Source organism: Phoenix dactylifera, unplaced genomic scaffold, assembly GCF_009389715.1.
Source record: "Phoenix dactylifera cultivar Barhee BC4 unplaced genomic scaffold, palm_55x_up_171113_PBpolish2nd_filt_p 000188F, whole genome shotgun sequence".
NCBI lineage: Eukaryota > Viridiplantae > Streptophyta > Magnoliopsida > Arecales > Arecaceae > Phoenix > Phoenix dactylifera.
Window position 1 is genome coordinate 757,219 of NW_024067715.1, and position 13,238 is coordinate 770,456.

Below are 13,238 nucleotides of genomic sequence, written 5' to 3' on the forward strand. Positions count from 1 at the left end.
GTATGAATTGCCCGCTTTAGCAAAAAAAAAAAAATAGTCATCACCTTTGCTTCCCAAGACCTGGGCAAAGATCTAAAAATCTTTCTCACAAGATTAGTGTTAGTATATAATTTTCCTAATGATTTCAAATTATTAATAATATTTGTAAATCTTGAAAATATTTTAGAAATAGATTCATATGGTTTCATTTTAAATATTTCATAATTTTGTACTAGAATATTAATTTTTTGATTCTTTCACTTTGTTTGTTCCTTTGTCAATTATTTCCAATTTATCCCAAATTTTTTAGCATAAGAATATGTACAAATTTTGTTAAATTTCTTTCATCCAGTGCGCAATAAAGTATATGTATTGCCTTTGCATTCAACTGAGCTAATATCTTTTCATTATTATCTCATTCACTTCATGTTTGGGAATTTGAACTCCATTTATAATTTTAATGGGTGTGTGTAGACCATGTGCTATTATATTCCACAAATCATAATCTTGTTTTTGAATAAAAAAATTCATTCAAGCCTTTCAGTAGGCATATCAAATCTACTGGAAATAAGAAGTCTTGTAACAGAGTTAGGGGTGCAAATGGGTTGAGTCGGGTCGGATCCTGAGTGACCCCGATCCGACCTGGTTTTATGTTCAGGTCCTAATTTTGGACCCAGACCCGACCCAATTGAAGATCGGGTAGGGTTCAATCGGGTCGGGTCCATGCCTACAATTTTTGACCCAACGGGTCATTCGAGTCGGGTTGGGTCTAGTCCGGGTCGGGTCAAGTCCGGGTCGGATCCGCATCAGATGTTACCAGCGAATAAACCACCAAAGATAGAATCAAGTGGGAGATTATGCATTTGCAAATAATCACTTCTTCTCCCATACGGCTCTCCTTCTAGATCTTCTATTTTTTGCTGGAACTAATTAATCATTTCATTAACATAATTAAGCAAATGCAAATCAAAAGCTACTACCACTAATCACACATAGAACAAAGAGCAATAGAGTTAGGGCTTAGGGAGAGAAAAAAAAAAACAATCCGAATTTCTCCTCGAAATAGATGATAAGTGCTAAATAATGCATAAATTAATATCTTACTCATAACACTTATCATTATTTTTATGCACATATTTTAAATTTAAACATAAGAAAATGTGTTCCCCTTCATCATGGCATTATTAAAAATAATTCGAATTTGCCTGATTTTATTGGTCGAGTCTAATGTGTGCAGGTCAAGGCGAACTAATTGGGATGATGTCTGAACTAATGTGTACAGGTCGTGTTCGCAGCTAAACTCGTATCCACATCACCCTTTAAGTGCTTAGAGATCAAGCTTCCATGTCACTCTCCCTCCCATGACCAAAGAACAGAACAAGCATCTCCCCCGCTTAAATGATCCCAACCGAATCCACACGTTTTCCCCCCTGCCTCAAAACAGAACCCATCTTCCCACGCATCCGTGATCATCTCCCAGCATCCCACGCTCATTTCCGCATCTTTCTCATCTTCCGCTCATCTCACGCGTTCCCTCCGCGTCTTTCCTCCCTTCTGAATCCAAGGAACAGAGTCTCCCCATGTATCAAGTCCCTTTTATTCCGCGATTCATCCTCATCCTCTCGCTCCCGCGTCTTCCAAGTTCCCTAGCCGTGAGCATGTCTGTTTCTTCTTCAACTTCCCTTCACGAAAACAAAGCAGAGCAGTTTCCTTTCCTCCCGTATCCACAGATCTCGTCTTCTGCAACAATGCGATCGAGTTTATCTTCCCAAATTTCACGGAAGCATCCCTTCCACGCGGACTCAGCTCTTCGTCCAGCAGCCACACGCGATTCGCTTCGAACTGCGAGGGATTCTGCGCGTCCCAGCAATCTCCTCCTCCCAGCCGGATGAAAGCTTATCCCGTGATCCTCTTCTTCCGAATTTGTTTCATTCCGCAACCCATCCCGCTGCCAGCCAAGATAGCATCCCGAACAAATCTCAGCCAAGTCCCAGCATTCGGATTGACCCCAGCCACGGAAACAGAATCCTCTCCCCAGAGTTCATCCTTAGAATTCATCCTCTCACGTCCTAGCTTCATCCCTTCCGCATTCCGGAGTCCCTTCTCCCACGGATCATTCTCTTCTAGTTCCCGAGCTTCACAGCATCCAAACAGAGCCAAATCCTCTGCAGGATCCACGGGATAAACTCAAATCCCATCCTCTTCCGGCTTGATCCCATGGAATCTCCCAACGTTCAAGCTGCTCCCCTGCTTTAGGATCAGTTCAAATACACCAAACTTCATCCTTCCACGTCCAAGATCTTCTCCCACGTTTTGAAGAAGCGGCGATTTCTTCCACTCATCCCATGAGGTAGCAGCCGTCCGAGATCCTCTCAACATCCACGTGATCGGGATGAATCTTCCATATGCCTTCGAGCCATGCTTCCCAGGAACAGAACAAAGCCGGGAGTCTCATCTCTGGCATCAGTGGACTCCGACTTTCACGTCCGGATCGGATCTTCTCCCCATCTCGATCACGTCCGCGGAACAGAAGCGATTCCTCTGCATTTATCTTCTCATTATATTCGGGCGAGGATAACAGGAGTCAGGATGCTATAAAAAGGGACTCTTTCGAGAGTTCCCGCAGAAGTCTAGAAGGGAGAGGGAGCCGACGACGGGAGAAAGGAGCGAGAACACAGTCGTGATGAAGGCCTTCTGCATCGCTGCTGCTACCTCCCATACCATGGAAGCCTAATCTCTTCACTAGGGCTGGATGCAGCCCTAACAAAGGAAGATGAATTTTTGTTTATTTAATTTCATGTTTTTGGAATTGTATAGACATTCTTGTTCTTAATAAATATCCTTTTACCTCATGCTTAAATTCTGTGATTTTCAAGTATGAAGTCTATACAAAAGTTTTTCATGATCATTAAAGTAAAAATAAAATAGTTCATGCTTAAGGAAGATGCGATGTGCTGTCACCTTAGATTAGGATAGACATTTCATGCTAACTAAAGATGGATTATGCCTAAATTACTTTTGTAAAAATTTATTCGAATGCTTATTAGGCTTGTAGCCAATTTGCATAATAATCCAAGAATGAAATAAATTACAAATAGCCCTTATTCCTATGTTAGAGGTGAATTCCTTACCCTAGGTTCCCTCAAACTGATATCATTTTAATTGCATTTCTCTTAAAATATTTAGTTCAATTTTCTTCACAAACTCCTTTTAAAATATTTTTAAGAAAACAACTGTACCCCAATCCCTGTGGATCGATACCCGTAATCATTATCCTACTAGATACGTGCTATTGCGTGGTCTTTAAAGTTGACTAACAGTAGACCTCGGCGGCGGTGATCAAGGAGAAGGCGAGCAGCGATGTCTTTCGAATTGCCATTGCCGAATGGAGCACCAGCGAGCTCTCTCCGCCATTGCTGTGAAGGCGAGCGAAGGCGAAAATATAAATATATAACAAAAGAAAATGAGTGGCGGGACTCATCGGAGTCAAGAGTCGGGAGGAGGCGCTCGGAGCCGGAGGAGGCGCTCGGAGAAAGAGGCGCTCGGAGCCGGAGGAGGCGCTCGGAGGAGGAGGCGTTTGGAGGAGAGGCTTTGAGGAGGCCCTTGGGGGAGGCGGCGGCGCTCGGAGGAGGGGCTAAGAGGAGGTGATCGGAGGAGGCGGTGCCCGAAGGAGGACCTCGAAGAAAGCGCTCGGAGGATGAAGAATGGAGATAGGGTTTTCGGGAGAAGAAAACTCTAGCGCTTTTATACCGCTCCATTTCGGGCTCAGGTCGGGTCTTCGGGCCGGTTCGGGTCGGGATCGAGTCCAGATTCAGTAAACCCGAAATAGATCCAAAAAAATAATGGGTTGGATCGGGTTAGGTCGGGTCGGGTCTAGATTCAATAAATCCAGACCCAACCCAAAAAATAGTTCAAATCCAATTTTAGGACCCAACCCGAACCCGTGGGTCCTAAAATTCGGATCGGGTCGGGTCTACTCGGGTCGGGGTCAGGTCGGATCACGGGTTGACCCGACCCATTTGCAGCCTTAAACAGAGTGTGCTTCAGCAAAAGACATTCCAAGGATTGCCATATAAATCTTATACTCTAGATGGTCAGATCTACAAAAGATAAAAGAATATCTGCTCTAATATAAATTATTGGCCAAGATGACAACCCAAGAGAGAAAGTGTGAATCGGGTTTTTCAAAACATTTTACAACCTTAAACCATGCTTAAGTGAAACTAATCTAAACTTAAGTATATGTAGCAAAATGAGTGATAAATAAATACACAAGATGAGAACAAGCATAAACAATGCAAATATAAAGATTTTATAGTAGTTTAGAGCCAAACTCAGCTACTACGTTCGCTCCCCAAAGCTTCATCCTTGGGAATTTCACTAAATCTACGAACAAGATTACAGCACAGTTGTTTTCCAAGCTCACAATTAAACCAGTTGACTTTTTCTAGAAATTAGGCAAAACCAAACTATTTTACTGGTACAGCTAGACCAACTCCAAGTTCCAACACTTAGAAACTTCTTGCTAATTTCTAAGTTCAACAAAACTTAGTCGATTTTCTACATCTATCGACCACAACGTAGCTATTTCTTGGGTACAGCCAAATCTTACAAGATAGCTATTTTTAACAGTCTCAGTCACACCAAAAACCCTACACGAGATTTTTTAATCTCATGCATAAAAGAAAGATAGATAAATAAATATAATATAAGTTCTACAAAGTTTGGATAAATGTCATAGCAGCTCGAGTTTAATTGCTCCAAATGTCGGAATCTTGGCGTGAATGAATTTAGCCCTTTCCCATTTTTCTTTTCTTGCTTGCTCTTAACTTATAGAGGAACTCAATAATTGGAAGTTGAAATACACCCTCAATAAATTTTTGAAAGCTCTCTTTGAAGTGGGTGGAGGATTTGAATAGTCACTTCTCAAATTGATGCTCAAGTTGAAGCTCTAGAAGTAGTAATTGACTTATATTTCTTTCATTTTGTCTCATCTACTTAATCTCCTTAATCCATACTTTCTCCAACTTAATTTGGAAGCTTTTATTGCTTGAAAAATTATTGAAGAGCAATTTATTGGGATATGATAAGCCAATAAATTTATTGAAGAAAGTTTGTTTAGGGAAGTAGAAAAATAATTAAAAATATCAGTCTATTGTATCAGCTGGATTTTATTAGGATATGATAAGCCAATACTAGCAGGAGTTTTTTTGCATATCTTGTATTGGAAGTGCTTACCAATAAAAACCTTGTAACAAACCAAACTTTTTGTCAATTGATCATTTTAAATTGGTCCTTAAATATCTAGCTAAATCTTATATCACATATGTTTACAATCTATCCCCATAAGAATTAACTAGGCTCTAATTTTTTCAACCCAAGCTCAAGTTTTCTAGACCAAAACTCCAAGCTGACGGGGCTGGTTACCTGATAACACTGGGTTGGCGTACTAACAGCTTTTCGTGTATCTTGTAATGGGAGTGACTACAATAATTTTGTACTAAAGTTTGCCTTTAAAAAACATTGGATCAATCAGAAGCACATTCCATAAAAAAAAAAGAAGAAAAAAATCAATTAGAACCTGTGGGCGGCCTGAATCTCGAAGGGGGAAAAACAAATCTGCTGAAATTTATTTGCCCCACCCTATCAGATTTAGGCCAGTTCATTCCAAGTTACTTTTATACATTTATAAATATATGCCTAACTCAGCCTGTAATTTTATAATTTTGCTAGTGTACTAGTCCAACTCAATCTTATAGAATTTTCAGCCCACTTATTTAAATAGGCTCCTAAAAGTAAACGGCATCTTTCTTTCGAAACAAACAATATGCATGGCTTCAGTAGAATCTTCAAAGATCAAAAAGATAAAATATAAATTTCAAAATCTAGGCCAAACATGATAAGCCTGCCAAGATTTCCACATCTGATTTCTTCTCTGCCGTGATCTTTTCCAATTTAAGCCCCATTATTTATATCATTTTTTTTTGAATTTTAAATGACGTCAATATGCCTCACAGGACTGAAGACTTGTTTCAGGAGTAAAATAAAATAAAATAAAGAAGAAGAGGAAGAGGATCTCATTAAAGAAGATAGTTTCATTCAGTTCTTCCAATATGTAACCTTACATCTTTAATACACTCTTCTAATGTTTCCTCCAGCATCTATCATTTTGTCCACATAAATATTGCTTGAAATTTGGGCAACCAATATAGAGAAACCTGGTAATTAGGTGCTGAAGGCAGTCTGGTGCGCTTCAACCTGGCGGCTTCGTGTGCCCGGTTGTATAGCCCACAATAGCCTACGAACTGAACTATCAAAACGTCCGACAAGCTTATAACCATGAAGGAATCAATTTCAATAGCTAGAACCATGACTTTTCATATATAAGTCACATTCTAAATGCAGCCCAATTAGGCAGGTATCATTTACACCATTGATAACAACAGTCTGCTCACCGTTCACCAGTTCAGTCTAACAAGGCAGTAATGAAACTTCTCTATCCTCCTCAGCATGGCTGAGCAGGACTCTGCATCTCCATCTTAATCATAAGAACGTCTATATGCTGATTGTGCAGAAGTAAAGCTACACATATACATACATTCATCTCACTGAAGTGATCTTTGCGCGGAACACTTTTCAGTAAGCAACTAAATAGAGGGAGCTTTTGCCTCAATTCAGCACAAATAGCTTTTACCAACACTTCGCAACAAAAATGAAATGTGGTGCTGCTGAAGGCAAAATCCAACATGGCTTGTTGCTGCATGAGATGTTATTTTGAAGCTCAGATAAAAACAACAGAGACCCAGGCAAACCACCACTCCAGGCATGAAATATAAGAGGACATTCTGCTGAAACCTACCTCAGAAATGCTTTCAAATTATATTTTTGAAAGCAAAATTATATGAAATCTGCAAGATGAACATGGACATATCTAACTTCATGTGCCAAACAGAACACCATGCATTTCTTCTATAACAAGTCAAACAGCAAGGCACATGCTGCACTGTGAAGCGCTTTATCCTTCCATGATCCTCCATTTTACTTTTTTGTTTCTGTAATGGATGATAATCTTAATGAAAACAAAAGAAAAGATTAAAAATACAATGCTTTACCTTCTAATTCTTGATGAAAGATGTCTAGCTTCCTCTTCCAATAATTTCCGAAGGTTGACCAGAGCTAGCAGATGCTGGAAGTAATCTACTCACGAACGGGTGCTTCAATAGCTGAGCAGCAGAGGGCCGATCATCTGGATTTTGCTGTACACATTGGTGGATGAAATCACGAGCCTCTTTTGACAGAGAGCCAGGAATAGGTGGTGGTTCACCGCGACCAATTCTGAAAAAAGCTTGGGTCTGCAAATAATATAGGACTAGAATTACTAGAACTAACATTCTTTTATATGCTGAAATAGTTGTTCCATCCTCTCAAGCAATACAAGAGATGAAAAATGAAAGCCATATGAAATTTGAAGTCAATGTTGGTAATCAAAGCATATTTTCTAGGATAATGAGCATAGCTTTTACATAATATTATCAATTATCACATATTTTAAGAGAAATTAAATTATAAGTAAAAAAAATTTCTAGAATATAAAATTTTGTTTATTTTTTTTTTTAAAGTGTAGATTTACTTTAAATAATTTATGGTGATGATAGATGCAATTTATGACGTGTGTTGATTTAACTTGCAGAAAGAGATCCAAGAAGGAAGGAGACCGACATGTTAGCATCAACGTATGATGTTTTCAAGCTAACACCATTAGAGGTGCAATCAGTGCAACACAAGGTAGAGGGAGAAGCGGTGATGAAATTTAAGCAACATTTGCCAATGATTACCCTAACATGCCTACTTGTAAGAAATATATGTAGGAGAGCTGGCAATTGATGAAGAAGCACTTTGCCAATTTTAGGGAAAGCAAGAAAAAAAGTGTCGATGTAGAGATTGAGCACCGGGAAAATAAACCACCTTCATATCACTCGAGGGGTTTAGAGGACAAGGAGACGTTGGATCTAGATGACATAGAAGCAGTTCAGAGTTCAGTTGCCATATAGAACAGTCCGCATGACTAGTATTAGAACGAGGTTGCTAGGCATAAGACTCACTTTGGGCCCTCACAGTATGAGACAGATTCTGGTCCTAAATCCGCCTGGGGAGATCCATGCTCCAGGAGGAACCGGTCAGTCGGAGAGACTATTGATAAAGGTAGCAGCTAGATAGCCTCCATGTTTGGGGTCTTTACTAGCATGAAGGGAAAGAAGCCTAGAGATATACCAACAAAAGCTATCGTTCATGACCCAGATCTACATTCCTTTCACAACAAAGATTAGAAGTAGCAAAGGATTGATTCTGCACTTATTAAGGATAAGAAAAAGGATATGTGGTGAGCTACAACTTTCTAGTTCCACTTCAGCCACATTCCTACAAAAGCCACAAACAGCACTTACCATCGGTCTCAAGGTTCGTCGTCTCGGTACTAGACCCCATACCGGTGCCACACTAGCACAGTATCGGTACGGTACGGTACAAAATTTTTTGATGTACCAAGTGTTGGTACGTCACCCATACTGGATATCAATACTGAACTGGTATGGTATGGTATGCTCGGTACCGTCCGGTTAGGATCGGTACGACATACCATGATCGGTCTACTATCAGCTCCATCCAAAGAACTGACCAGAGTATAGAACCTCCTGAACTGAAGACATATAAGGAAAAGTACTTGATAGTAACAGGGAGATAGAGAGATAGACAACCTCCTACTAGAGCAAGTAGGGCACCTATGGTGTGATTTTGACATGTGATGGTTGGATGAGGAATAATTGACCGCCCTGCACAATGCCATTTACAATATAGAGCGTAATACCAAATGTCTGAAGTTAAGAGGATGCGAGATCATTATTTTGTCAATTCAAGCAAATCATCAACATCATATATCATATGTGTTTTACAAACAAAAACTTTTACAGAGGGCTCCCATAGTTTTGGTGAGAGGGTACGTATGGCAAACAATGATAATATGAATCTAGGTACTTTTTGACATCGACTATAACTAGCATCTACTGTCTAGATACCCAGGTGGAGGAGACGGAGGAGGGCTCCGCAACTAGATCCCCTATTTCGTTCGAAACAAGGGTCCGACTGTTTTTTTACTTTTGCGACTTTTAAGTAAAGTCGACAAGTGATTTCAACAAGTAAACTTTAGCTAAATAATACAAGAAAATTAAAAACTTAATAGATGAATATTAATTTCAACAAGAGAATAATAAGTAGATATGTAAGAAATAAATGCACACAACACAAGCAATACAAACATATAAGATTTATAGTAGTTTGGTGCCAACTCTGTACCTACGTTTACTCTCCAAAACTTTCTTCTTGAGAATTTTACTATAATTTAACTAAGATTATAGTCTGATTGTTTTACATGGGATCATAATCAACCCAATTGATTTTCTCAGAAAATCAACCAAAATCTACACCGATTGTTTTGCTCGGGCTCACAGTCAACCCAGTCGACTTTTCAGGGCAATCGACCCCGCAACCTAGCTGTTTCACGGGTACAGCCAAACCTTACAAGCCAACTGATTTTTACGGTGTTAGCCATACCAAAAATCCCACACGAGATTTTTCAATCTCGTCCACAAAACAAGGATAGAAAAATACATACACAATAACCTCTACAAAGATTAAATTGATGTCGTTGAAGCTCAAGTTTGATTGCTCTAAAAGTTGGGATCTCGTTGAATCTCTCTCTCTCTCTATGGATGTTTTGAAGCTTACTCCGAAGTGGAAGGAGATTTTAAATGATCACTTCTCAGATTGATTCTCAAGTTGAATCTCAAGAAGTAGTGTTCACATATATTTCTTTTCTTTTACCTCATCCACTCAATCTCATTAATCCATTATCTTCTCCAATTCAATTTGGAAGCATTTATAGCTTGAAAAGTTGTTGAAGAGCCATTTTTAGCCGTTGGAGAGGAGAAACTAGCCGTTGGAAGCTGTTTTAAATGTTCTGTGTTTGCAGAAAAACTAGTTGTTAAAGTTGTTTCCACAGAGGAGTCGGCTTTTGAAGTCCTAGGGTCGGCCCCTAAAATTTTGGGGTCGGCTCCTGAAATCTTGGAGTCGGTTCCTCAAATCCCGGGGTCGGCTTCTAATGTCCTGGGGTCGGCTTCTCATGTCCTAGGGTTGGCTTTTGAAGTCTTGGGGTCGGCTTCTGAGATGTCTGAAAGTGGTTGTCTTCTATTTTTAACTTGTGGCTTTCTAGGTCGACTCTTGGAATTTTGGGATCGACTCCACTACAAAAGCTTCCAAAACACTTCAAATACTTCTTAACTTTGGAATTTGTTCTTCTAGGCTTCTTCTTGCTTCTCTAAACTTTCAAACTTACTAAGCTCCCTATAAAACAAATTGACTACTCCACAAAATCATTAGTATCATACTCAAATGTTTTGTACTCATCAAAATCAATCCATTAGGTCAATAGGCTCAGATTATGTGATGCAAAGGTGGGCACAATATCCGGATTGGAGTCATATTGGAAACCCCGATAATGATCAGGATCCCAATGTCTACAAGTAGCATAGACATTCCACATGGAACTAGATACCTGTACATATTTGTAGTTCAAATCAATTAGCTACATGTATTTTCAAGATCAAAATATGCATTATATATATTAATTATATTACAATTGCTATTAATTGATCATATGGTCTATCAAGACCAATATGACATAAAAGACATTAAAATAACATTCAACTCATAATTTGAACAACCACAAATACTAAAATAATCCCTCAAAAGAAAAGTTTAAAAAAAGGGTATACCAATGCCGAACTAGTTACCAATCGATATGGTACGCAATATGGGTTCAAATTTCCTTGGAAAGAACTCTTAGATTTCTTTTAAATATGAGTGGGTGCCAAAATTTTGTTATTACTCACAGCAAGCTCAAGCATACTGAGAAGGATGTGAGACAAGGTCTCATGGAGAAGCTAGCACCACGCATTAAGAGAACTAATACAGCAAATTATTATGTGCCTTGCATAAAAGCAGATGGAGAAGAAAGGGATAGCTTGAACACAACAAGATGCCATATCCAAATGCCATCACCATGCTTCCTGCAAATACAAGCTTGAAGGATAATCCAAAGCAATGAAAGCATGCTGTAGGCTCAGAAGTTAGGGATGATCATGTGGATCAACCTCAGCCATTAGAATGGAGGCTTTAGTGAATCTATAGCGGTGGGGCTTGGTCCAAGAGTGTCGAGTTTGGCTATACATGTATCTATCAAGCATATCATAATGGGAGGTTCAGGGATGGTCTCAATTCATGCAAAGTTCTCTTAACCAAGGTCTAAATATCATGGGACGTGGTTGTCGCAATTTTTCCATGGAATGGGCTGCCTTGCATAATGACACTTGAGATAGTGGATGCCCCATCACGTTTCACTCCATTTCCGACCTATCCCATCTTGACTCTTGTGATGGTGCCCTAGTTCGATGCTCGAGGTAGTGGGACAACCCGCTGTCCCATGGATATTTAAACCCTTGCTCTTATCCCATGTAATGAAGAAGTGTAAAAATCATGGAAGTGCATAATTTGAGAACATAAATCACCAATGGAAGAAGTAATGGTCAAGAAAAGTTGTGGGAAAAGAAGGGCGGCTGAACATGAAGGTAATATGGAAGACTATATCAAGATTGATGGTAGTAAAGCAAGGAAAAGGGTTGAAGTGGTAGCAAATGCTGAAACTAAGTTGAAAGCGGCAGAGACTAAACCAGTCCCGACTAGAGCCATGAAATTCCTTAATTGGAACTATGAGGTACTTGGGAACCCTCAATTAGTTCATGCACTCCATGATTTAATCAAGAGCAAAGATCTCAAGGTGGCCTTCTTCATGGAATCTAAATTGAATGTTGGAGACCTGGACATAGTGAAAAGAAGAATGTTAGCAGATGAAGGTTTGGTGGTTTATGTATGCTACAATCTTATTGGGCATTGCATATTTTGTACTAAGTTCAAAAAGAGAATACTTGGAATTTTAATTGGATTTTATGGGTACCCAAAAGCATAAAGAAGAAAGAAATTTTGATACTTTTTGCAAGCTAGATAGGTATAGCTTCTGTGATCGTGATAGAAGATTCTAATGAAACCTCAAACTCAGAAGAAAAGGTTGGGAGCTTGCAGAAAGAAGACTGACTAATGACTGCTTTCAAAAAATGCACTATGAATTGCTCATTGAAAGATTCAAATTTTAATAGTTATTATTATACTTGGTAGAATAAAAGGCCTAATGATAAAAATGTCCAAGAATGTCTTGATATCCCTGTAGCATGCATGCATTGTGCTCTTAATTCCCTAGAGCTTTGCTATAGAATTCACAGAGTCATAAAACAGAGCACTGGATACAGAGGGATTGACGGTGGATAGATGAAAGAGTAAGGAATTTTTCAGATGTGAGGATGTGGGGACACTCAGACCTGTGAACATGTAACCGAAGAAGCATGTGAATCAAGCATGCCTGGAATGGGCATACAAGGAGTTAAAGTAAACAAGATAAACAGCATCTGAGTCAACCTTATGCAGTGAAAACAAGAAAAATCTTGGAAATGCCCAAAGACAGATAAGAAGTTTAAGATACAAAGATTCAAAAGCTGATAATAGGTACAGTAATGGAGTCAATGATTAAACAAAATGGTATCAGGAGCGCTAGATGAAATTTGAGAAAGAGAAAAAAGTAGTTTTGTGGTTCCAACATTCATAGGTTGTTTGGTTCAAAAGTGGAAAGATGGAGAAATAAAATAGAGGGGATACAACATCAGAGTGTATGGCAAACAGATGGTTGAGGAGAAGTCCATTATTTCTAGAACATCTACATATTTGCTGGATCAGAAAAACATGCATATTATACTTGAGAGAGTTCACCATTATGTCATGGATGAGATGAATGGAGCTTTGCTATAGGACTTAAGGTGGAGGAGATCCACCAGGCAATTTTTCAAATGAATCCCACCAAATCACCAGGTTAATGTTATGCCTACTTTATTTTATCAAAATTCTGGCATACAGTTGGGGATGATTCTTTGAATAATGGTCATTTTCTCAGCAAAAGAAAATATACCCACATTGTTTTGATCCCCAGAGAGAAGAAAAATGCTGGAAAAAAAATCCAGTATAAAGCTATTATTCATAGTAATGTTGCACACAGGGTTTGCTGAACCGACCTGTACCGGTCGGTTCAGCCCGAACCGGACCGG

At 39.2% G+C, this 13,238-nt stretch overlaps 1 protein-coding gene across 9 annotated transcripts in view; it reads right to left on the reverse strand.

The window, feature by feature from the left end:
• Nucleotides 1–6,337: 6,337 nt before the first annotated feature.
• Nucleotides 6,338–13,238, reverse strand: part of LOC103696066 (mitogen-activated protein kinase kinase kinase 9-like) — a 73,590-nt gene continuing 66,689 nt past the window's right edge. For 4 of the 9 annotated variants that reach the window (XM_039117179.1, XM_039117176.1, XM_039117175.1 and 1 more), the window contains one exon: nt 6,823–7,331. In XM_039117179.1, coding sequence (XP_038973107.1) covers nt 7,196–7,331 — 136 coding nt within the window. In that variant the 3' untranslated portion in view covers nt 6,823–7,195. Of the gene's footprint in view, nt 7,332–13,238 lie in introns of all 9 variants that reach the window. The other 5 variants (XR_005507480.1, XM_039117173.1, XR_005507476.1 and 2 more) reach the window with 4 other exon arrangements.